Raw genomic sequence first — 23,219 nt, 5'->3', positions numbered from 1 at the left:
GACAGGGTATGGCATTCACATTTTTATTAGAAGTCCTAGAATATGGATGAATTAAAAATATTGGAAGTTGAGTTAATTTTGCCAGTCCTGGACCAGCCTGTTTTGCTGTTCTACAGCAAACATAACCACAGTTTGGCTTTTCTGGTTCTTTTCAAAGGAAATGTTGAATACGCTAGATGGGCTGCTGACTTGGAGGCAGTTTTCTAGAGTTATCAGGAGACAGCTGCAAATTAGTCTTTATTTTAAGTGGATTGTAGTCCTTTCTCTGTGCATGCAAGTCAGCTCTTGAGGCTGCTTTTTGCATACAGAGTCCATGTAGTTGAGGGCTTTATATTTGCACTTTCCTTCACAAGAACTTACTTCCCAGCTACACACAGCAGTGAGGATTGGGTCTGTGGTGTGGATGTAGTCAGGGAAATGGCTGTAGAAACAGCGCTTCCTTATTTGTGCGATGAAACTGCACTGCTTTTAACTGTACATGGAATACTCCCTGCCTTTAGGTCTAGGTGGAATAAATACATTTTGAGGAGAAAATAAGCAGTGTTGAGCAACACTGAACTGCTGAGCTTTGGCTGCAGAGTGTGGTGGTGCAAGAACTGGAGAGACTGTACTAGACTATTTGTGGTAATCTCAGTCAGGCACTTAAGCCAGTGTAGTCAGAAAAATTAGCCACCAAATGCTGCCTTTAGACAACTGAAATAAGAGATTTGGAGCACATTTGAGATGTTGCTTAACTTGAGATGTTGCAGAACTCAATGTGACTAGTAAATGGTCGGTGACTTAATCAGAACGTTATGACTGTTGTTTCATGATTAACATTCAAAGTTAATTATTCTATGCTATTTTGTATGCTGCAAGTTGGATTCGATAGCAGTCCAAAATAGACAGTAAAGTTACGAGTAGCATTGTAATATTTGAAGATATATAGCTGTGAGTGTCTTTGTGGAAGCTCTGTCACCTGCAAGAAGAAACAAACACAATAAAGTTCAAACTAGTTGTTTTTGGAAGAAGCATCTGTTTTTAGATGGATATCACATCTAAAAGAAAGTGTTGATTTCACAATGATTCTGGTGATATTCTCCATGGCCTTTAATGAAAAGCCAAGATAACTGAAAGCTTCAGCAATAACTTTTAAAGTTCTGTAGCAATAAACAATGAGTAGGAAAATAAATACCTGGTCATTGCTTTTGGAAGAGAGGTTTGGTTTGGGTTAAGTTGCACTGGGAGGTATTATTTGTCCTCATGAATCTGAAGAGCTAGATGCTTTGATTTAAAAATGGAAAAATAAAGGAAGGTATTGACCAAATGTTAGCTGAGATTCCGTTTTATCTACAGTATGAAGAGTTTGGCCAGCTTGCTTGCAGGCTAAAATGCAGCCCAGAAGCTGTTAGCGAAACTGTGTTTTAATTGCACTGTGCTTTTTGAGGAGTTCTAACAGTTAGTTTTCTAGCATAGTTTGTATGTGTGTTTTTTCTCATAAGTCTGCTTCCCCCCGCCGTCCAAAGTCTTCTCTTAAGCTGATAACATCTTTCTCCATGCCCTTAACCAACACAGAAAATGGGGAGGACTGTGATTGAAGCTCATTTGAGTGTTACATGTTAGGTAATTCAGCCTATTAACATAGATAAATATGCTAATGTCCATTAAGGCTCTTTGAAACTTGCTTTCTTTAAAAACTTGATGAGAGGTGACTACATGGGCTATTTTGTGTGTGTAGCAGATTTTGTGCAGAAGGAAACTTTGGTAACAAACTTTTGTGTCTGCTAATTCAAGACTATATGAGCAACACCAGTTTGGTGGTGGTGTCTTTCATAAAAAGAACCAGGCCCCTTTATCTACTTTCATATGTTTAAAACTTTGATTAACTTTATTTTGCCTGTATGTGTGGGCTTTTTTGGATTATTAATTCTGTTCTTATGTGTGCCTGGGTATATACAGCTGCTTTCAGTGGACCTGTGTGCAGATAAGCAGAGCTGAGTTTGACGTGCTAGCAGATGCTCAAAGACGAAAAATAAACAGAAAGCCAGATTCACTCGTTCCTTTTTAATATATTACTACCAGAGGACAAGGTACTCTGGTTGCAAATTTTCATTTGTATATAAGGACCAGTCATATAGTTTGTTGATACAGAGGGGTGACTATTCCGTGGAAGGGCAGAGAAGTTGGCTGGAGCCTTTGTTAGGGCTGTGCAGCAGAAAAATCTTGACTGTAAATCAGACATTGCACAGCCAGGATGTCAGTCCCTGGGGAAAGAGGGGAGGAGACGGGTGAGGGGGTAAAGTGATAACAATTAAGGCTCAAAGCTATCCAGAATAAGTTACCGCAGTGTAAACGGAGGTTTAGACTTGTCATGTTGCAGCTGCTTTTCATGAAGTGAACGCACATGCTTTTCTCACGGTGAATGTGATGAAGTGAACTCGTATTGCGGTACGAATTTATTGACTTTTCATAGGTTAAGACACAGGCATAAGCTGTCGTTGCCCTGAAGTACCTTGTTGTAACTCTCTCATACACCAAGAGGGCAGAAAACGTGCTTTGCCTTCTGTAGAAATGAGATCAGGTCATTTGTTTCTGTTTAGTTACAGCAGGTAGGTTAGAGCATGGCTTTTAATTTGGAAGATGGTGTGTGCTAGCAGAGCCTAGGGCTTTTTCAGTCATTCGCCATGTTGAACTTAAGTTGAACCTCATAGTTTCAGAATTCAGCCCTAAATCTATGATACTGTGACATTTCAAATTCTATTATTGTAGACGTTTCTGTTACATCTCCTTTGGTCTGTCTTGGAGTGTCGCAGTGTTTTCAGAGGGCAGCGGAGAGCTCCAGACCCATTACTCATGTTGCATGCTATCTACATAAATATCTGATGTTCCTGCTTTTGTTGGGAAGAGATTCTTGGAACAATTCATTCTGCCTCCGCTATCCATGAATTTAGTGGTTGACTCCCAGTATGACTTTTTCTGCTTTTCCTAGCAGATGAATTTAAGTAGGTCTGTTTTGAAGCCGGTGCAGAACTTTGATGGCTAGTAAACACAGTGTGTTCAGTTAGAGCCTCTTCTCTCAGATTAGACTTTGTCTGCAGCCAAATTAAACAGGATTTTAAAATTGCAAAGTCTTCTGTAGACACACTCTGATTCTCTCATGGAAAAGAAATGATTACAAAAAAAGTATCTGGAGAGCAGCACTGCTGTGATGCATATTTTATCAGGCAGTACCTTTCTAGAGTAAACTTAAAAGCAAATTAAATCAAGCTGGCTCTCCAAAATAGCAATGAAGCAGTAGTACTTTGTATTTTGGTCTGATAAGGCTTACATCTGTAGGATTTAAGTCACTAAATGGTCTTTTGTAGCATCAGTGAGATGACAGTGTTTCATTAAAGATTTTATTACATATGGTCTGGCTTCGTTAGAAGCATCTACTACAACTGTGATGCCACTGGCGTGTGCCTAATAACTGGACAGTCTTTAAGGTATTTAGGGAGTGGGGGTGCAGCACAATCTGATCCGGATTGAACTTCCTTAGAGCTTTTTTTTTGTTTGGTTGGTTTAAACATAACCTCTTGCCTCTCAGTAGTTAATTGAGAATCCATTTGTGCCTCCAGAGATGGCTTTCCTGTTCTGCTCGGTGACTGACTGAGAAAGCTCCATTGGAAACATCCCCGTTGGGCTAGTTGCCTGCAGGCTGGTTTGGTTTGTGGGATGCTTCCAGCCAGCTCACTGCTGGGGACTGGGTAGGGTTGTTTGAGCAGTGGATGCATCCCAGAGGGTTAACTTGCCTCTTCCTATGCCTGCCTGCAGCTGGAGACCAGCCGCTTTGGCTCAGATGCGAGGTGGGTACCAGAGGCTGCTGGCAGCTGAGAGAGGAGGTGGCTGGTTACACAGCGGGAGGGAGGGGATATGAAGTTCCTGGTGACTGTGCGAGGAGATGTAGTTGGCCCCAAAATTTCTTTCCAGCCACTGAGGCTGAGTCATCCTGAAATACAGGATCCCCTGCTTAGCAGGACGGGTTTGGGGGACAGGCAGGGGATGAGAGGAGAGTGGGAAAAACGGAGCATCACAGGTGCTGACTGTGGCTCTGCCTCTAACTCCTGTCTAGGCCTGGAGAGGGATGCTAACAGATAGGCAGCACAGCACGTGGAAAATCAAGCCAAAACCACCACCTTTCCTCCTATTCCCATTTTTTTGTTAGAAAATTACTGGTGAGGCTTAGACCCAAAGAGATCTGTGATCTTGATCCTTTCTTAGGAGAGGACCCCAGAAAAGGGGAATGGGCTATGCTGACAGAAAATACAACAGAAGGATCGTGTCCTCCATATCACTGATTCTTCCTAACAGCGTGTTACATCTTTCTTGCCTGCAGCTGATAAACTTAGGTGCCTGCTTAGGTGCATCTCCTTGCTTAGAAATAAGGGGCTTGACTCCCTGTGTTAGTTCTCACTATACAGTGGTCTTCCCTGGGAGCAGTTGCTTAATTCCTCCGTAAAGTGAGTCCGGTTATCTTTAAGCTAAGGCACCAGTTTGCCAGCAGGGAGGCCTGTCTCCTTCAGGAGCTACACCAACATTGATGGTGAGGCAAAATCTGGATGCCAGTAGTCAGTCTCTGCTGGGCTTTCCAGCCTCGACCTTGCGCTCTTAGTGTTTTAACTGGTAATGGGAATTTGGGAGTGAGGGTGGCATCAGATTATGGGGCTGAGGTATAAAGGAGTAAAAAAAGGCAGTGGCGGTGATGGCTGAGTGCGGAAACGTTGAGGTAAAAGGCAATGTTAGCTGAAGAACAGACGGGTGTAAACTGGCCTGAATTAATTCAGCTGGAAGTTGGATTTCTGACATCAGAACGGTGAGATTCTGGGACCGCTTTCCAATGTGTTAGCAAATGAGGAAAAGCTAGTTTTTAAAATGGATGGATCCTGGTAAGCTGTGTATAGGTTTGAGGAGCGAAATAACAGAGGGCTGGATTCAGTATTAAGAAGTCTTTGTGTCTGTGATAATTTGCTTTGAACTGGTGGGCTAGCATGACCCTCCTACTGGCTTTCACTCTTCTAACACTCTTTTCTTCGCTAGGTTGTTGACTGAGCTCGAATCTCCTTCTTGGTGGCCGTTTAGCAGCAAGCTCTGGAAAGCGCCATTGGAAACCAAGCCAAAGGAAACGGCCACAGTTTCCGATTCGAAGAACCAGGAAGGAATCATAATTAGAATTCCAGTTATTATCACCCACAGAACGGACTCAAATGTCAAGCCAGGAAAACTCACGCTCTTTGCTTCTGGCCTGGAAATCAGTGACTGCAATTCTCAGGTCATTCACCGTTTTGAATCAAAGGATGTAGATGATATCAGAGTTCACACACCATATGAAATCAGTGTACGTCAGAGATTTATTGGGAAGCCCGACACCTCTTATCGGCTCTTGTCAGCAAAGATGCCAGAAGCGATCCCCATCTTGGAGATGCAGTTTAGCAAGAAGATACAGTTTTTAGAAGATGCGCTAGGATTTGTTGGTGCCAGGAAGTCTCCTCAGGTAGATTTGGGGACCTCCATTTGGCAAGCAGGTATGTGACAAAGCAGTCCCTCTGTAAGCAATAACACTAGCACCAAAAGTTTCCAAGTGGTTTTCAAACTCAGAATAGTGTATAATATTTACAAGGCAAATCCTCTCCCCCCAGCCCCAACGGTGAGACCGTGCTGACGATAAAATGCAAGAAATAACTGGTAGGTGACTCTAGACCCTCTTGCCAAGAGGGAGAGGGTAGAGATGACAGAAGCGTGTGGCCCTGTTTTAGTCTAGTTGTATTTACTTTCTCCCAGCTACATTAGGAAAGCCTGTGACTGTTGATGCTGAAGCTGCATGTCCCTCAGGAGCCTGACAGCTGGAACATGCCAAGCCCTCTTTAACATCGTGCTCTCAGCTGGTGTGGTCACTAACCCCACACCACTTTGTGAAAGGATTAGCTTAATTTGAGTTTCGGCTACTGTGTTTTAACTACAATGTCATTCTTTTTCCGGTGGTCACCAATTCACTGTTGTGCCACTTTGTGGGGAAGGGTCATTAGAAATCCATTCTTCTCTCCTGACTGCATGCTTCGGTCCTCTGTCATTGCTATTTTTCCTTTGGTGGTTCGTAGCTGGAAGCATATTTATATTAAACCTGTCGTTCAGTTAATTGTAGAAAGTTTAAAACAAATTTCCAGTCCAGCAAGTTTTTAAATAATATATGTGATAAACATCACGTTAATTTTTCATATCTTAAAAAATAGAATTTTATTATTTGAGAAGTTCAGGTGTTTGGATTTAGGAGATTTTAGGTCTCAGATTAGGTGAATGCATAGTTTAATTGTTTTAAGAAAACACAGTGGAGACTGAAACCCTTTCAAAACAATAAGAATGACAGTCCTTACTCCTATTACTTCTAAAATTCCAGGGGGGGTTGTTTTTTTGTTTTTGTAATCCAACCCTAGATTCATTTGGAGAGCTGGCGAATTTTTGTTTGTTAGGAATTTATTTCTATCAACACATCTGAATCCTCTTTTTTTCCTAATTGTTAGTGACAAAAGAGCAAATCGGTAAATGGATTTATTGCCAGTATATTAAAAATGAGTAGAAAAATGATACAGTAAAACAATAGAGGAACCTATTTTTGTACACCAAGCTAAAACTGGACTTCAGCAGGGAGGATAATGTCCTCTTGTTGACGAGATGTCAAGGGCCATAGCTTGGAAAAGCTTGTTAATTTTTAAGGAAGTAAGTCTTGGGCATCTGGCACTAAAATGTCAGTGCAACAACTTAGAGGAAAAACAACCTGCTGGTTTCTTAAGCACTGAGTTATTCCAGCAAATTGGTGTTCAGTTCCTGATAGTCTTAAGGCTGGTTACATAAAATAATTGGTTCTACAGCTCTACTGTGCTTAATTTCCCACTGCTCTGCTCTGTTTGCATCTGAGTCAGTGAGTCAAGGATATTGCTCTCCTACCCCCACCTGCATTTTGACTGTTTAATTTGGAAATGTCAGTAAAGAAAACTGGAGGTTATGGAAATCTTGACTTCTCCAGCTCCACCAAACCCCTTGTTTGTTCCTTCTCCGGAGTCTGTCGCCGTCTGTCTTCTGTCGCAAGATGGCAGTCACGGACTGCGTTTTAACCTCTGGGTTTTTTCCATGGCTGCTCACATGGTGGAAATACTGATTTTTAGGTTTTTTTCTTTTTTTTTTTTCTCTAAAAGCAGGGAAAAAAAGTCTGTGTTATGCATGCCTGCCTTTGTGTACACGTAAAATATATGGGTGTATTTTCAGATAGCAAGTGTTGATTCAGAGACTTAGAGGAGAAATATCCTTGCAGCAGAGGTACGTCTCTCTCGGTGAACTGGCTCATAGCGTTCTTTGCCCTCGGTGGTACAGCTCAGAGACGGAACATTTCCATAACTGTCATAGTCTCATCTGGATCCTGTCTGCTTATACTAGTCCTGCCTTAAAGTTGTGTGTATTGCACATTTGTATAAGTAAATAATAAAAAAAAAAATCGTCTTAGTAGAGTTTTGGCTTGATTCCACCTAGAAGAGGAATTTGTGAAGAGTTTTAGACACACTAGATTATCTGAAAGTATTTTTAGCTGCTTTGCATGTCTTTTCTGACTGTATTTTTTTGGACCAAGCCCCGTGGGTGTTTAAATGCTCGGGACAGGGCAGTGAGGTTTGTTTTGTAACAGAGGTTCTTCTGTGCTGGATCAAGCCCGTACGTCCTAGCCAATAACGTCCTCACTAATGGCTGATAACAGCTACCCACCATTAAAAAGCACAAGAAATCCTACAGTGCGTCTGCAGTATAACAATCTAGGGCAGTGCTGTCTCAGTCCTGTAGCTGGAGACTGGCATTCACAGGTTTTCATCCCTTTGAGGCTGCAGAATTTTGCCTGCTTACTCCTGTGACTGAATGTTCTCATTATTATGAGTTTCCAGCACTTTGTTCAGAGGTTTGGTAGCTTCTCGTCCTCATGTGGTGGCAGTGGGTCTCACAGGCCAACTGGGTGTAAGAACAAATGAAACAAAATCGCTTTTTAAATGTTTCTGCCTTTCTGTTCAATTCTCTCCCTTATTTTAAACTAGAAAATTGCTGGGAAATGCCAGCTCTCCTTCCTTGTCCCGTTCTTTTTGTGCACCTTTGTCATGTCCCCCTCCTGTTCTTGTCCTCACTGAGATCAATGCAGTGAAATGGATAGATTTCTTGGTTTTAATGAAATAATTGGCATATGGTGACACTCAGCTGATAAGAAACACAAAGAATCTTGTCTGGCTATTTGCTGCCATAGGAAGGTCTGTCATTCCTTCCCCACTTTGTCCTCTGAGGGAGGCCACAACAGTAACTTACCAGAAGCAGTGTTTTTCAGTGCCTGGTTCTTAGCCCCTCCGAATACAAGGAGCATTTGCACAGGGTAACACTAGTACAGTGAATGACTTGCTTGTCTTAAATCTTGACGGTGTCTGAGTCCAGTGACTCTCAGGCTGATAACCGAATAATTCCAGGGATTATGAGTTTGCAGTAATTACTTGAGAGGGATTTAGGGTTTGGTACTTCTGGTTTAGCTTTTGTCTCCCTTTTCATGGGGAAGTAATGCTATCCAAAGCAGTCGGGTGTACGCTGTCAGTTGGCCAGCCAGCTGGGCACCAGCTCTTTGACCTGGCAGTGAGCTCTGGATCTGACATGCTTTCTGTCCTGATGTGCAGAAGAGCTGCTGTCACCCTGTGCTGGGTCAGGCCACGTGCTCCCAGGTAGTGGTAGCTTCCTTCTTGGTGCCTCTTTAAATGGGAGAGCTTTGGAGATGTTTGAAGTGCCTGTAGGAGCCAAGATGTGTGTCTCGGGTGTTTAGCACCCGTCTGCATCAGAAATAACAACCTTTCCTTGCAGCACGTCCCTGCTACCCTACTGGGTAGTATCAGATACTGCAATAAGAGCTGATGCTTTAAATAAAGGACAGGTGGCATGTTACACGAGGGATTGCGTCCACGCTGCTTAGCTGGGGGTGGCTGTTAGCGTCAGTGTTGCCCTTCTGTTTCAGGGGTTTGCTGACTTGACTCCTGGGCTCTGTCCCTGATCCATCGCTTTTAAATTCTTTAATTAAAAAGATTAAAGAGAGAAGAAGCAGCAGGTGGAGAATCCTCGTTTATGTGATTGGGATTGTGTTGCTGCTGCTTTGCTCTCTGTTCAGATGATCCCCACAGCCTAAAATGAACCCATTCTCCAAATGTTGCCTTTAATAAGTCATCTCTTGGCAGCCTGGTCACCTCCGGGGTAGGCATTGTACAAAATCCACCTTGAATCTTTTCTAGAAGAACATAGTTTAACGAGCAAGGTTGGGTTAGGCTTCTCCGAGTGCGCTTGTCCCCTCGCAAATTGCTATGGAGCAAAGCAAAGGGCAACCAGTTTGATACTAGCGCTAGTCCTCCCCATTGGTACAGGAGATGGCAGTCTGACCATGGGAATTTCTCTTGCAGCCACGGGACTCCTGGGAGGAGTGGTGCAGCCCAGCTCTCCGGTGGGAGGCAGAGAAGGGATGGACAATGACGAGGTTCAGCTGCAGAAGCAAGAGAAGATCTCCCAGGAAGAAGCAAAAGAGCTTAAACAGGTATAAGTCGAGATGACTTTGAGGAGAGTTGTTTCACTCCCTCTTCTTCCTTAATAACATGCATTTTCATCATCAGAAACATAGTCGTCCTTAACAAAATATTCCTCTCCCTGAATTTAAATGGGCATATTTTAAAAACTAGTTAATCAAGCCTGTGATTAAAATACACTGATAACTTTATAGTTGTTTTTAACTATTTTGAACAAATCGGGGATTATCAGCAAAATATATTAAGTGATAGGATTATAACCCGAGGAAAATCCTTAACCGTAACCTGTTTTTTCTGAAGATTAAGCAGCTTAACAATTAAATAATTTTCAGCTTCTTTTGTGCTTTCCCTGTGCTATCTTATTCTTTTTAGTAAGCAGTAGCAGTTCTATTTCAGAAACATCCGCAAAGCTGAACAGTGTTTTATAAACACACAGAGAGAACTTGTAGTTAGGAAATAAGTATGCAGTCCAGCAAATTAATAAAATGGAAATAGGTTGGAGATTTTACTAGAAAAACACATTTGTTTGACATAATCCAGTCTAATAATCTTCCTCTAAATGGCTGTTTAAGGAATTTCTCTTGTAGCTGATGTTCAGAACCCCTCTTTGTAGTATGTCATTGATCTGAAACAGTGAACTAACTGGTAGGGCAAAGGAGTATGGTTTTAGTGTTTTTTCCATTAAAATAGGTTTACTGGTGATGATCACAGCCACATCAGAAGATGTGGTTGAAGATTAAAGTTTATTCTTGATATATTTTTAATTTTTTTTTCCCCTCTAGCATCTTATTCTCTTTAATGTTCCATCTGTAGCTTGGTGATAGCATCATGTGAATTTTCTGCTAATTCTATTGCCTCTTAGCCAAACCTGCAGTTTTCTACCCCCCTTTTGTTTTATAGTGAGAATTAGCAACTTCCGTTAGCTTGAGTGCATTTGAGAGTCACAAGCTCTTAGTAGTGACTTGAGTGGCTAAAAATGGAAACTTCTTGCAGGAAAATATCTGTTTATTAAAATTAACCAAAAGACAGTTGGGTAAGTGAGAGTTTAACCTTTGCAGGAGGTTAATTTCAGAAATTTCTGAAATTCTCTGTGCTGGATGGTGAACTAGAAACAGCGTTAAATGGCCAGTGTTATTTAAAACAACATAAAACACTTTCAAGATGAACTAGAGCTCAAAAGACAATTCTGGTCTTTATTTATACCACACCAAGCCAAGAATTTTTAAGCCAGTTAATGATCTGGGGTGAGCTTGTGGGGTGGTGTGGGTGGGGAGAGGATCTGAATGCCAAACTGACAGGCCATGAATTGGCCTGATTTTTTTCCCAATAATTGCTGAGCACCTGTTCCCTGAGAGTCAGGCCTCTTTAATCATCATTCCAGTCATTAATGATTTTAAGGTACATGCCATAATTCCTATAAAACTCCTGTTCCTTTTCCTTACTAGGAATCGCCACATAAATACACAGTTTTAGACCAAAACTTGCCTCTGTAACCAAAATATAATCAAAATCTTTTGATTGGAATATCGTATTTGGGCTTTTTCAAAAACAGAATGGACTATTCACCACTTAATCATTCTGTCTTCTCATCTTTTAAAAAGCTTATCTCCCTGATCTATCACTTTATCAAAAAATAAGCATTTTCTGAAGCAGCTTGACCTTTTGGAAGATTTTAAGGGAGAGTATTTCTCAATCGTAGTTGTACAAATAGCAGCCATCTATTATTCATGCATGCATACACTTTGGACAGCTGGTGTGTATTCAGAAAGGCTAGTTGTTCCTTCATTAAATGTCAGCTTTTCAGCCCTATAATTTTGATTTGTAGCCAGACCCAAAAAAGCTAAATGCGGTTTGAAGGGTTTTTGGTCATGGACTACTATTGAAGACACGTTTTGCTACACCTTTCAAAAAAGGCTGTCTAGGAATTGCTTCCCTAGGGCCAGTTCTTGACAGTTTAACACCAAACTTTGTTGGTGCTTGATATTATCAAAGCAGTTGGCTGTGCCTGGAGAAGCAGAGGAGGCACAGAATGGGGAGTTCAGCATCTTCCAACAAGTCTTGTGGATTGGGAATGAAGCCTCTCACCTTGTACAGACTGGTGTCTCTCCAGCTGCTTCCAGCAGTTGTCCAAGTCCTGCTTTTTCTCATTGCTCTAAAGCGCAAAGCAGAGTGAAATAGCTCAGGATCTTTCGGTTCTGTTAGGAGAGAACGTGGTGAGGCTTAGAGGGGAAGTGTAAAGATGTGGAAGTGAAGGAAAGCGTGATCGAAGGGGCGAGTTCCTACCAGTAGAAATGGATTTGAAAGGTATGGAGGCTGGGGATGTATTCTAATGGGGTTTAAGGGCAGCATCACAGTAAACGCCATACAAAGCCTTTCATGTATTGAATTCCTGGAAGCATCGAGGTGAAGCTCTTGAAACTGCATCTGAGCAGGACATTTAATGCTTATCTAAGTATGTTAAGGCTTTATCTAAGGTTATATTTGCCATATTCAGCCATTTTATAGTTGAGAAGTGGGCTAAGTCCATAAATAGAAAGCAGGGCAGGGAACCAGGAGGTTTGTCTCATTTCCAGCTGCGTGACTTCAAGCAGTCAGACGTGAGCTAGGTTTTAGGCTGCTCCTTGCTGAGCTGTAGCCTGCTGCGTTGTCCTTTTTTCTCCAAACATCTCATCAATGAGCAGTACGCATAGTCACATAGTTGTTTTAGCCTGTACCAAGGGCTTGTCTTTCATTGATGCAGTTGCTCCCAGAGAGCTTCTTTGCACTGCTTCAGTTCAGCTTCCACTTTGGGAATGAACAGGATGATGGTTAATCACGTTTGCAAAGCATTTAGAGAGTAAAGGGGGAAAACAGTTGCAAGTGCAAAGCATTAACATGCATTGAAGACAGTGACACTTGTAGCACCAGACTTCCGTGAATGAATTAAAGGTATTTGAAGTCCTTATGTTTGATAACTACAGTGTTTTTCTGAGCAGTTTCGTCTTTTGAGGATTGTGATCTTTTATTCTTTGATTATCTGTAATGCAAGCACTTGTTTTGGAAAAAACAAAAACAAACAAAAAAAAAACCCAAAAAAACAAAACCACAAAGCCCAGAAGAGCTCGGCTCTGTCCCCCTCATTGCTTGGGATGTGGGTAAGTCCAGCAGAACTTCTGAAGTTGGAAAAATAAGAGGAATTTGTGATGACCAGACAAATAGTTGTTGCTCTTCCTCTCTCCTCAAAGACAAAGTACTTGCAGTAATAACAATAGATGTTTTGCAGCAGGAATTGTTGAATGATACTAAATTCCTTCCATTAAAGCTGGAAGCCCTGAGCATCTGCAGTTGTGATTGGGTACCTGAGTAAAGGACCTCACCAGGACTTCATGAAGGGACGTTTGTGTTAAAAAACACAGAATTTGTGGCAGTGTGAGCTGTGTTTCTTAGCTGTGCTGTAGAGATGGAGAAAGAAGCCTACGAAGTTCCTGTGGTCTCTGGCTGAGCCTCTGCCTACCGCCTCGCTGTGGCTGACATAATGGCACTGGGTGTGGGAGGGGATATGATAATATTAGCTTAAGGGCTGCGGGTCGAGAGGGGGGGAATTCATTAAATTTGAATTTATTTTGCCAAACCAGTGCTTTCTGATTTCCAAAACTGTTTCTGCCGAAGAACTGTTGCCCTGATATTTGCTGTCTGTAGATCGCGTATGCCATGAAGACAGAGATAGTATTAAAAGAAGTTAATTCTGTAACATCTGGGGAAAAAAAAACACATCCCAGTGCATATCTTTGTGACGTTTGCTTCCTCGATGTCTTCTCAGGTCTAGACGGCTCCATTTCAGTCCTTTGCTACTTTCAGAGTCTCTTCAGTGTTTATTTACCCTTTTATCATGCCCTCATCTCAGGAAATCACAACCGTTAGGTCAGAGAAAAAGCGTTTTGTTGAGGAACCATTCATTCCAAGTGCTAAATACCAGATTTGCTCATAGGATGGCCTTGTTCCATGGCCTATAGCGATCAACAGACAACTGATGTTAACAGACACGTGTAATGACCATGCCCTGGATTTATTTTTTGGAAGGCACAATACAGGGAGAGAACTGAGGTCCTCACAACTAAGCTTTGTATTTGCTCGTGTGTAACTTAAGTGTTTAATGGTACCAAAATAAAAGGTGGTAGTTAAGCCTGTGGAGCTGCTTGAGTATTTTTTCCAGACAGGACCAGTGGTATCTTAGTTGTACCATGAGTGCTTAGTATTCTCTGAGAAAGTAAATAAAATCAGACTTCTGTATCAGTCCAAGAAGAAATAATGGGAGAAATCAGCCCTATAATAATGGGAGAAAACAGTGACCCTTCCGTACTGTCCTAATACCCACTGGCTCAAAAGAGCTGATGCTTGAAAATTTGTCTGCTTTTGTGTGCTTCAGATAGAGGGGACCTGCTGTCCTGCCAAACTTGCCTATTCCAGTGTTTTCCGTGCTCAGAAGTGTTGTGCTACAAGAGACAGCCTGATTTTCTCGAGCAGGCAGGAGCACTTTTGCTAGTGGCTGCTGTAGAGCTTGGGTATTCGTACACCAAGTGCAACTCTGGATCAAGCAGAAGGCACGTCTGTGCTTTGCATAGCTACAGGCAAGTGCTGATAGCGGCAAGCCCAAACAGGAGGCATCTTAAAGCAGCATAAATGATAGCTTTTTGTTATGGCAAGTTGCACTAGTCTCATGAGGCATTGACAAATGTTCTGTAGTAAATTGTGTTGCAGTGGTTTAAGATGTTTCTGCTCTCTGCTGTCTCCCTGCCCGTTTCCAGGTGCAGCAGGAGAGGATGTGGACAGGCCTCTATTTTCAGTGCAAGATCGCTCAACTTAATCCCTATTGTGGATTTGAGCTTATAAAGGAATTGGAATGTTTTAGGTGTTGTTCCCCCTTCTTGCTCACCTGCAATATGTTCAGCACAGAGGTGAAGCATCCTATTAAATCGTGACAAGTTATCACTGTCAAAACCTCTGTTTACACCGTAGTTCAGAGTACTGCAAATGACAGTTCTTTGTTTCCTAATAACAGGTGAATTTGGCTGGGAAAGTTGCATTCAAGAGCCATTTCTGGTTATACGTGCTCTGCTTTAGCATTCAGACCTCAGTTGCACAGGGATAATGGAGTGAATCTCAGGGAGGATTTCAGGGAGCTCAAACTACAATTGGCAATACTTCCTGCACAATGACACTTTCTGTGTCTTATTTTTACTGCTGGATGCTGAGTGTACTGAGATGGTAGATCATATTTCACAATCTTTAGCTAAATTGCATTAGTATGGTGGTATCTCAGGACCCAAACCAAACTGAGGTCTCCATTGTAAGATCTTTAGGATGCAATCTCTGTTCTTACAGTGCCTGACACTTAGAATTTAGGTCTTCAGGTGGTGTGGCAAAACGATAAAGTAATAGGGCTAAGTACTGAGCAGGTTCACGGGCTTGGAGTCCTCTCCCGTCATTCCATTTGTGTCTATGTTGTGACTGCTTCCAGCTAAGCCGGTTTCTTGGCTCTCGCTTGAGCCAAAGTGGAGAGGAGTAGGCAGCGCTTGAACTCCTCCTTAAGCAGGTACATAAAATAGAGCAGATGAATCCTGACCTAAACTGCACTGCGTTGCCTAGGTCCCTGTAGCCTATACAAGCACTTGGGGTACCTAGCTTGGATGGACACCTCTTCTCCCAGCAAGGTCCAAGTCTGCTGTAGTTGAACACTTGACACAGGGCGGATTTGGAGAGCAGTGACAAATTTGCTTCCTTGTTTTTTACAGCGAGAACTCTGTGCGTGGGAATATTAGGTAACTTGCCTGAAGTTGCACAGAAAATCTGTGGCAGAGCCATGAGGATAAATCAGACTTTCCAAATTATAATCTGGTAGCATAAATTTGAGGCTGTCTCAATGTGAGATTGACCAGTGCCTGAGGAAATGTGCCTTTAAAATGCGTCTTTGATGGGCTCATACCTGCTGTTTGGCTTTGTGTAACAGATAGAGTTTCGCGCTGAGTTATCATGTCTTGGTTCACCGTCCAAATTACGTGCTGGCACACAAGGCACCGCTGCTCTGAGCAGCTGACAGAACTGGAGCAGTGATAACTAGACATCTTGCCATCATTTTGCTTTGCAAAAATAGTGACCAGCTTTGGCCAGACTTCAGATTCCAGTAACTCTTTCCAGCAAGCTCTGTGGGCTATGCTGGAAAAGCATCTTAACCGTTTCAGGTCCCATTGGATTGAGTAGCAGCGCTCAGCTTGAATGGTTGGAGATTCTGACAGACAAAGGGTTAAGGGATTTACACGAGACTCTCTTAGGCAAAGAGAATTAACAGATGAAAGCGATCCGCTTGCCTTTTATTTTTGTGTGTGAGTAACCACATCGTCATCGCCCGCTGGGTTTCAAGGCAGAGCCTAATTGGCAGGTGAACTGAGCAGAGCCCTGTAGCCGACTGAGTTTCCATTTTACTGCTTTCGTACTTTAAAAGCTTTTCTGTTCTCAACAATTGTGTCTTTTTCTGTATTTTAAATGTTAAGTATGCTCTAATGAATGCAAAGCCTATCAAAAGTAATCTGGTTTGAAGCTAAAAATAAACTGTTTTTCATGGCGAACCTGGGCCTTTTTTGGCACAATTTTGATTTCCAAATAAATTAGGTGCCTCTTGGAGAGGTGGGGAAGGAGGAGCGTGCCTGCTTCCTTTCTGCATCCTCTCGTGCCAGCCCCTGCTTTGCAGCATAGCTCTCTTGGAGGCTTGTGCTGCATGTCACCACATTTACCGTATGTGCTCGCCTCTGGATTTCACAAACTGAGATGTGCTGGGTGAGGACATGGCTCAGGAAAGCTGACCTTACCACACTGCTAAGGGTGCTGGGTGCTAAACCTCCAAAAGCGTGTGCCTTGCTGCAGCAGAAGGTGGAGGTGTTGAATGGCCAGAGGGACCATTTGCACCATTCTGGAGCGTGCATCAAGCCGTGATCTGGAAAGCGTCCGCAGGTGCTGCTGCTTTTGTTTTGCTGTGCTGGAAAACAAATTTTGGGGTGCTTTTGGATAAAACTTTTTAGTAAACTTGCTGAAAAAATGTCAGCATGGACCATCTTTAAATCAGCTGCAAATGACGAAGGACACCGGTTTCACTGCCATCCTTTAGGAAATACTGAAGCAGTGAGGTCTCTTCTCTCTTAAACCAGTATAAAGAATTAAAAGTTTATTGGAGTGGAGGCTGAAACCCTGTAATCTTCTCCCAGCTGAACACTGAAGTTGGCCCTGCTCTTAGTTGGGTGGAGTGGACCAGACGACCTTCAGAGGTCTTTTCCAATCTTAATTATACTGTGACTTTATGAATGGTAGGAGTCATTTCATGGGACACGGGCTACTTTATTTTATGTATTTATATGTATGTTTGTGTATATATGAAATAAATGCAGAAGAAGCTCAAAGGAAGGACTGAGGGAGAGCCACCTCTGAACTTCCCATTTCCAAGTAGTAAAGTTACTTCCTCAGGAGAAGCAAGACTTTATTTCAGACCCATGTCCCAAATCATACACACGATAGATCTGATCACGTCATTTTTCTTTTTGGTGTGTATCCTACACACGTCTACCACCTCCAGGTTGGGGAATTCAGCCTTGCCTTCCTGTTGCAGTGAAAGAACCTGAAGTGTTTCATTTGGGATAGAAACAGAGAGGTTTTTAGCTTGTAGTTTTGTTAAGAACAGAAAAAGGTGGATTAAGCTTGATCCATGGTTTGTTTTGTATTTTTGCTTTGGCAGCCAAATTGCAAAACCAGTTATTCACACAGCTGTATTTCTAGCTGTTTGTGATTTATAGAAAGAGCTGAGAGATATTTTATGAGATAAATCTCACTACTGTGGCTGACGTCCAGCTTTAGTCAAAGCATTTTGTCTGCGTAAAATTCCCCTGCCGTTCCAGCTAGATATGATATTCCTTGCTGCTTTTCTTAAACCAGTTACTTGCATAGCTGCAAACGATGGCACTGTGGAATTCAGCCCCGCATGTGGATAAAGGGGCTGCTGATGTTTCACAGCAGCTTTCTGAGGGCTGATTATATATATTCTAAAAGGAAAACAAGAAAACAGAGTTAGCCAGTTGTTATGAAAAAAAGTAAAATTAAACATGTAGAGTACAATTCTTTTCCCCTGTTTTACTAAAAGATTTATTTTGTTAGACAGGCTGCAGTTCTGGTATCTTCAGTAGCATCACCTGGATGCTGATGTGCCAGAGCAGTTGGTGTTTTGGGATAGTGCTGGGATAATTTGCTTTCCTGGAGACTGTTGTTGCAATTGATTGGATAAACTGCTCTTACTAAGCAGGCAGTGTGAGGGTATCCTCATCTGTGGGTGCCTGAGGAAGCAAATCATGTAGGCCAGCAGAGACAACCCCTCTATGATCCGATGCGACTGAGAAGCTGGGTTTCCAGTCTGTGTGATTCCAGATCTCCCTCTGATACATCCGGGGGAAGGCAGCTGAGCCTTGCCTATCAGGCAGATGCTTTCAGTTCATGCGACCAGGCTTATTAAGGGAGTAGCCACAAGAGGGAAGAAAAGGCAATGATATCAACTCACGCCTTGGACTGCTGCTAAAAGGAGCCAGTGTTACAGGGTAAGGAATTAAGACAGATTTTTCTTGTGTGGTTTGGATCTCTGCTCTTGGACTTGGTTGCGTGAACTGATGAAAATTAAAGTTGAGTAGGCCCCATAAGTCAGTATATGATAGCGTTGTGGATGTCTCCTAGCCTTAAGAATGCATCAGCTTGGCTTTCTCCTTTCAGTTCAGAGGCTTCTGCCCTGTGGGGAGCAGTATCTGTAGGCTTTTTCAGGCAACAGGGTCTCCTCACAACCTTGGAGTAGCGCGGGGTGTTTGCTTACAGTCCCACATACAAACAGTAATTTGCGAAGTGTAGTGTAAACTGGTTGATAGGTAATGTAATACAGCCTGGCACAGAGCTGTAGCCAGTGCATCTGTTGTTTCTCATCTCAGGTACAGCCTGAGCCTCTTGGCCGCCTTGATGTCCGCTCATGCCACACCACCCTCTAGTCCCTTGAAAATTATTTGTTTGGTTGCCCAAGTCTCACTTTTTCCCTTCTGCTCCGTCCAATGACACTTCTTTCTTTAGCTGATTGTAGCAAAACAACTTTTTCTGTCCTTTGACCTGCTCCCTGCCTAACCTTGCTACGCCTTCAGCCATGTGATCCCCTTCTGGCTTTGCACCAGCCGTGCTCTCTGTCTGCATCGGCTCTCAACCTGCCTAACATCTCAGGACAGGCTTCTGCTCCAAGATGCAGACATACCAAGGAGATAAGAACAGAGCCAGCAAAAAGCTGATGTTCACACGGATTTTTACTTCTAATTTATTCCCCCCACCCCATGTAACCCTAACATTTCAGATTTGATTTTTCTGGTCTTTAGTTCATTGTTTGGTTCGTCTCAGTTCAGCTTATCGGAGGAAGACCTATGACTTTTCACCAGCATGCTTCAGGGCAGACTCCAACAAATGATTTGGTCATTTAAGGCAATAAAATAACTAATTGCCATGGGTCTGTTACGTTTCTCAAAGAACCAGCTGGTTGGTCACTGAAAGCTCTCAGTCTTTTCTTCTGACAGATACTAAAGAAACTGAAGGGCCTTGCCTTGGAGGCAGAAGCCGAGCTGGAGAGACAGGACGAAGCTCTTGATTCCATCACTACCTCCGTAGACCGCGCGACACTGAATATTGACAAGCAGAACCGCAGAATAAAGAAACTCACGTAGCGCCTGCAGGAGCCGGTGGGGATGGTGTCGTGAGGAAGAGGAGGATCGGGGAACTGTGGTTTTCAAGACTGTTTCTTTAATAGACACTTTGATTGAGTGGGTGGTGTTTGCAATATTGTCTGGAATACGATGCTGCTGTTCTCGAGTTCCTGAGGGTTTTGAAAATGTTTCCAGACTTGGATGATGTTTGAAGGCTGTTTTAGGATTAAAAAGGCCAAGACTTTTATTTGCGGTGAAACAATGATAGTGGATTCTTTACTAAAGAAAATCTGTAAATATGAAGGGATGTGATATAATCTGAATCAACTTTTATGTGCTTTTTTATGTTGCTGCTTTTGAAAGTTGGGTTTTTGTTTTTTTTTTACTGCAACGAAGAAGTGAAGGAGAAATGAACTGCATATGAGACTACTTTAGATGATTACAGCCTATTAATTCTCTCTCAAGGTCTTTCTTTAAAACAGTTAATAGCTGAACTAAGGGCCAGATGTCCAACTGCAAGTCATTGAGGCCTTTTTTTGTAAGTTAGTGCTGAGGTGAGCAAATGATGGTGATAAAACCTTGTGTTCCCTGAGCAAATAGTTTTAATAGGTTTCAATCACGCTTTTAATGTACCCAGAAATTTTATAAGAGTAATGAAGACTTAGTGGCCACAGCTGTCTGTTGCCATGTCCTGGGAAATCAAGAGAAGAAGGTTAGTTAATGTGCATGCATTGGTAGAGACATCTACTTATTGAGCAGATTATTTTTTTTTTTTTTGGCCATTCAATAAATGTTTTGCTTACTTAAGTCACTTATAAAAAGTAAGTGTCAAAGTTAAATACATGCTGCTGCTTTCCAGAAAGGAACTGCTGATCTTCAATGATCGTGTACGCATTTTTTTGTCTTTTATTTTTCCCCTTTAAACTGCACACGTAGTGAAGGAATTGATTTCGGAGTGGAGAAAGTGGTTTTCTTCACGGGCGAATTTATTCAGTTCTTGGAGTTCACTGTATCCCTCACTTGCACACAGTGGTTTTATATTTTTGGTAATAGTCTGACATGGGATGCAGTGTCCTCAGAGCGTCATGGACATGGCGTTCACTTAGAGTGGTCCCTACCATGTTGGATCTGGGCTGCCACATCTCTGATGGATGTTAGTGGAAGGTCTCTTGTCCTTTTGCTTCTCTGTCCTTCATTTTCCAAGGATTTCCCTACCGTATGTCTCCGACTCTCTAAATGGGAACTTCGTGAGTTGTGTGGAGCATCATGTGGTTTTCGTGTGGCTGCTCCAGATTCACAGGCTGAAGGGCCTATGGTCGGAGCTGTAGGCGTCCATATAACGTTTGATAGTCGTGGTACATCTGTCTGTCTTGTGGCTTTTATTTATTTGCACTAACTGGTGAAGCATTTCAAGACTTCTTGTAGACCTGTATTTCTAAAACAAAAGGGAATACTGTCAATTGTTGTCTAATAGATTTTGTTGAGTTTACAGTTGGCTCCATCAAGACTAAAGGACAGTGGGGACCTTCTCCCCTTCTGACTTACTTGATACTGTATAGGAGAGATTCCAGGCAATCCATGTTTCTATCGCCTGTGGCAGAGAACTCACATTTCATCAGTTCCTACAGTTTACCAGCTATTTTAGTTCAAAGTAGCTGTTGTAACATGTCTTTTTTTTTTTTAAGTGTTTTTATATTAAAAATTTCTTCTTGTATTGCTTTCAAATACAACACTTCTGGTGCAATATTTTTAACTAGTGAAGCTTTGAACTGTTTATTCTACTGATGGTTGATGTGAAATTTTCCTGTTTTAGAGTAATTCAACCCACCTTTTAAAGAAAAGTGCAGTAAATCATGTAGAATATGTTGTTTTCAAGATTTTAGTCTACTTTGTTTTGTATTACTTCATATTAGTTTGTTAGTATTGGAGTAAAGTGTACTTCTGCATTGCAAGTTCTTCATTTACAGTCCAAGTTGTTACTGGCATGCACTTTACCTACTTGCTGAATATGGTGATTATATATACATACACTGCGTACTATGAAATAAAATATTGTCCGGGGTTCTCTTGTTTGTTTCTGATACCCAAAGCACCGTTGTTTTACTGTGGAAGGGAGATACGTTTACACAACTAATTATTTCATGAATTTAAAAGTACACTTTGCACAAAATGTATGTTAACTGAACCTGCTGCTGACTGGGAATGAATCTCTACACTGGATTAGTCCAAACCAGGATTGCCAAAAGTAAATACTAATTACACGTTGTTTATTTTAGCATTCTTTGTGCCATACTTTTTATCGTTGTGGTTTTTAGCACTAGCTATTGCATCTGATTAAGTATTTTGTGGTTTGTGTTAGTCCAACTGTCCACGCTAAAGCAAAAAATTGTAATATAGTTTGTTAGAAGTGACCCATTCTAGAGCTGTGCATTAGCTAAATTTCATGCGCCCGGAGGACTTTGAGTCTGTAATTTCTTCTTATTAAATATCTTGGAATAGTGATCTTCTCTCTTGTATTCACTTGGCTGAGAAGTTGCAGAAAACAATACTCTATCCCCCCCTTGTCTTACTGTGGAACAGAATTTAATATAGCACTTCTTGTAGGGTTGGGTTTTAGGATAGGCTTTTTTTATTAAAAAAAAAAAAAAAAAAAGGAAAATATTAAGTGGTGGAATATCATCAATGTGAATGTCAGCTGTCCTCAGGTGGACGATGAAGCGGGTGAACGGCAGCGCAGCGTACGCGGCGGCTGGTGCTCTGTGCTGGAGACGGTGGCGTGGGAGCGGCTCCAGCTCTCAGAGAGCGGCCTAAGAACTGCTTGGACATGCCACGATTTGAACGGCCTCTTGGTACGCAAGTAAAAGGATTTTACTCTGATCAAGACTTCTCTTATTATCTAATAATACAGCTTCTGTTATTGCCAAAAGGGCCTCCTAAGTTCCCTTCTACCTTAAACCCAAGCGCCGTTATTTTCCAAATAATGTCGCAGATCTGGACCAATGCTCCGTGGGGTAACGTGCCGAACAGTATTCTTGTGCTTCGTTCTTCGCTGACATATCTACACGAGGCTTAGAGACATACTGCTAGGGTAACTTTTGCCTTTTATACACACAGTGTTTGTTCCTTGCAGGTCTTTTATGACAATGTGAAAAGTGGGGGGCTTTGTCATTAGGAGACATAAGGAAAAAACTAATAAAAGAGATTCTAACTTAAAAAATAAAAAGGTTTTACTTGGGAAGGCTTTTCAGCTCCTGCAAAACAGAACTAGATTGCACTGTATCATATGGTAGGTTTATAATCCGATGTGTGTTCATGGCAGCGATGAGTGAGCCTGAAATGACTGGAGGGTAAATGTATTTCTGCACCGGGGTTCGAATGTCTCATGTGGAATCATTGAAACGCTGGTAATAAACACGGCACGTTGCAACCCTCAGACAAGTGGTGTTAGGAGCTTTTTTCAGGCAATTAATTCATTTAACCAAAGCCTCATAATCGCTGTTGTGTTTCCAAAGTCAGTGCTTTGAAACCACTGGTATGCTCTTCGCGGAAGGAAATGGAGCAAAGCTGCTTGCGAGTGTTGAAGCCTGCCTCTGGGAAGTGTTTGGGAGAGAAATTGGCTGTATTTACTTTTTAATATGGCAAACCACGGCAGCAGTATCCCTTGCCTCTGCTCACTGTCTGTGAGCAATGTCAAACCTCAGCCTAGTAGAGGAAAAAATAATTTTGTAATGCCCCTAGTCATACGTTTAACAGCTGGGCTTTGCAGAGCAAACAGCGCTTGGCTCCCCCACCGCCCCGGGCTCGCGCGGTTGTGACTCGCAGCTCGGCACGGGGCTCCCCATGGGGCTGCTCGGGCTGTCCATTCCGGAGCCGGTGGGAAATGGGCTGGCTT

At 42.3% G+C, this 23,219-nt stretch overlaps 1 protein-coding gene across 5 annotated transcripts in view; it reads left to right on the top strand.

The window, feature by feature from the left end:
* Window positions 1-22,746, top strand: part of SNAP47 (synaptosome associated protein 47) — a 31,902-nt gene extending 9,156 nt beyond the window's left edge. Inside the window, exons 3-5 of one of the 5 annotated variants that reach the window (XM_087731993.1) lie at window positions 5,056-5,540; window positions 9,471-9,601; window positions 22,023-22,746. In XM_087731993.1, coding sequence (XP_087588119.1) covers window positions 5,056-5,540; window positions 9,471-9,601; window positions 22,023-22,043 — 637 coding nt within the window. In that variant the 3' untranslated portion in view covers window positions 22,044-22,746. The other 4 variants (XM_087731998.1, XM_087731965.1, XM_087731982.1 and 1 more) reach the window with 4 other exon arrangements.
* The last annotated feature ends 473 nt before the right edge of the window (window positions 22,747-23,219 follow it).

The sequence above is a fragment of the Nipponia nippon genome, unplaced genomic scaffold (genome assembly GCF_047370975.1).
Source record: "Nipponia nippon isolate SJK-2023a ecotype South Korea unplaced genomic scaffold, ASM4737097v1 scaffold_1, whole genome shotgun sequence".
NCBI lineage: Eukaryota > Metazoa > Chordata > Aves > Pelecaniformes > Threskiornithidae > Nipponia > Nipponia nippon.
The sequence above is the reverse complement of the archived record's forward strand: the minus strand, read 5'-3'. Positions and strand labels throughout refer to the sequence as shown.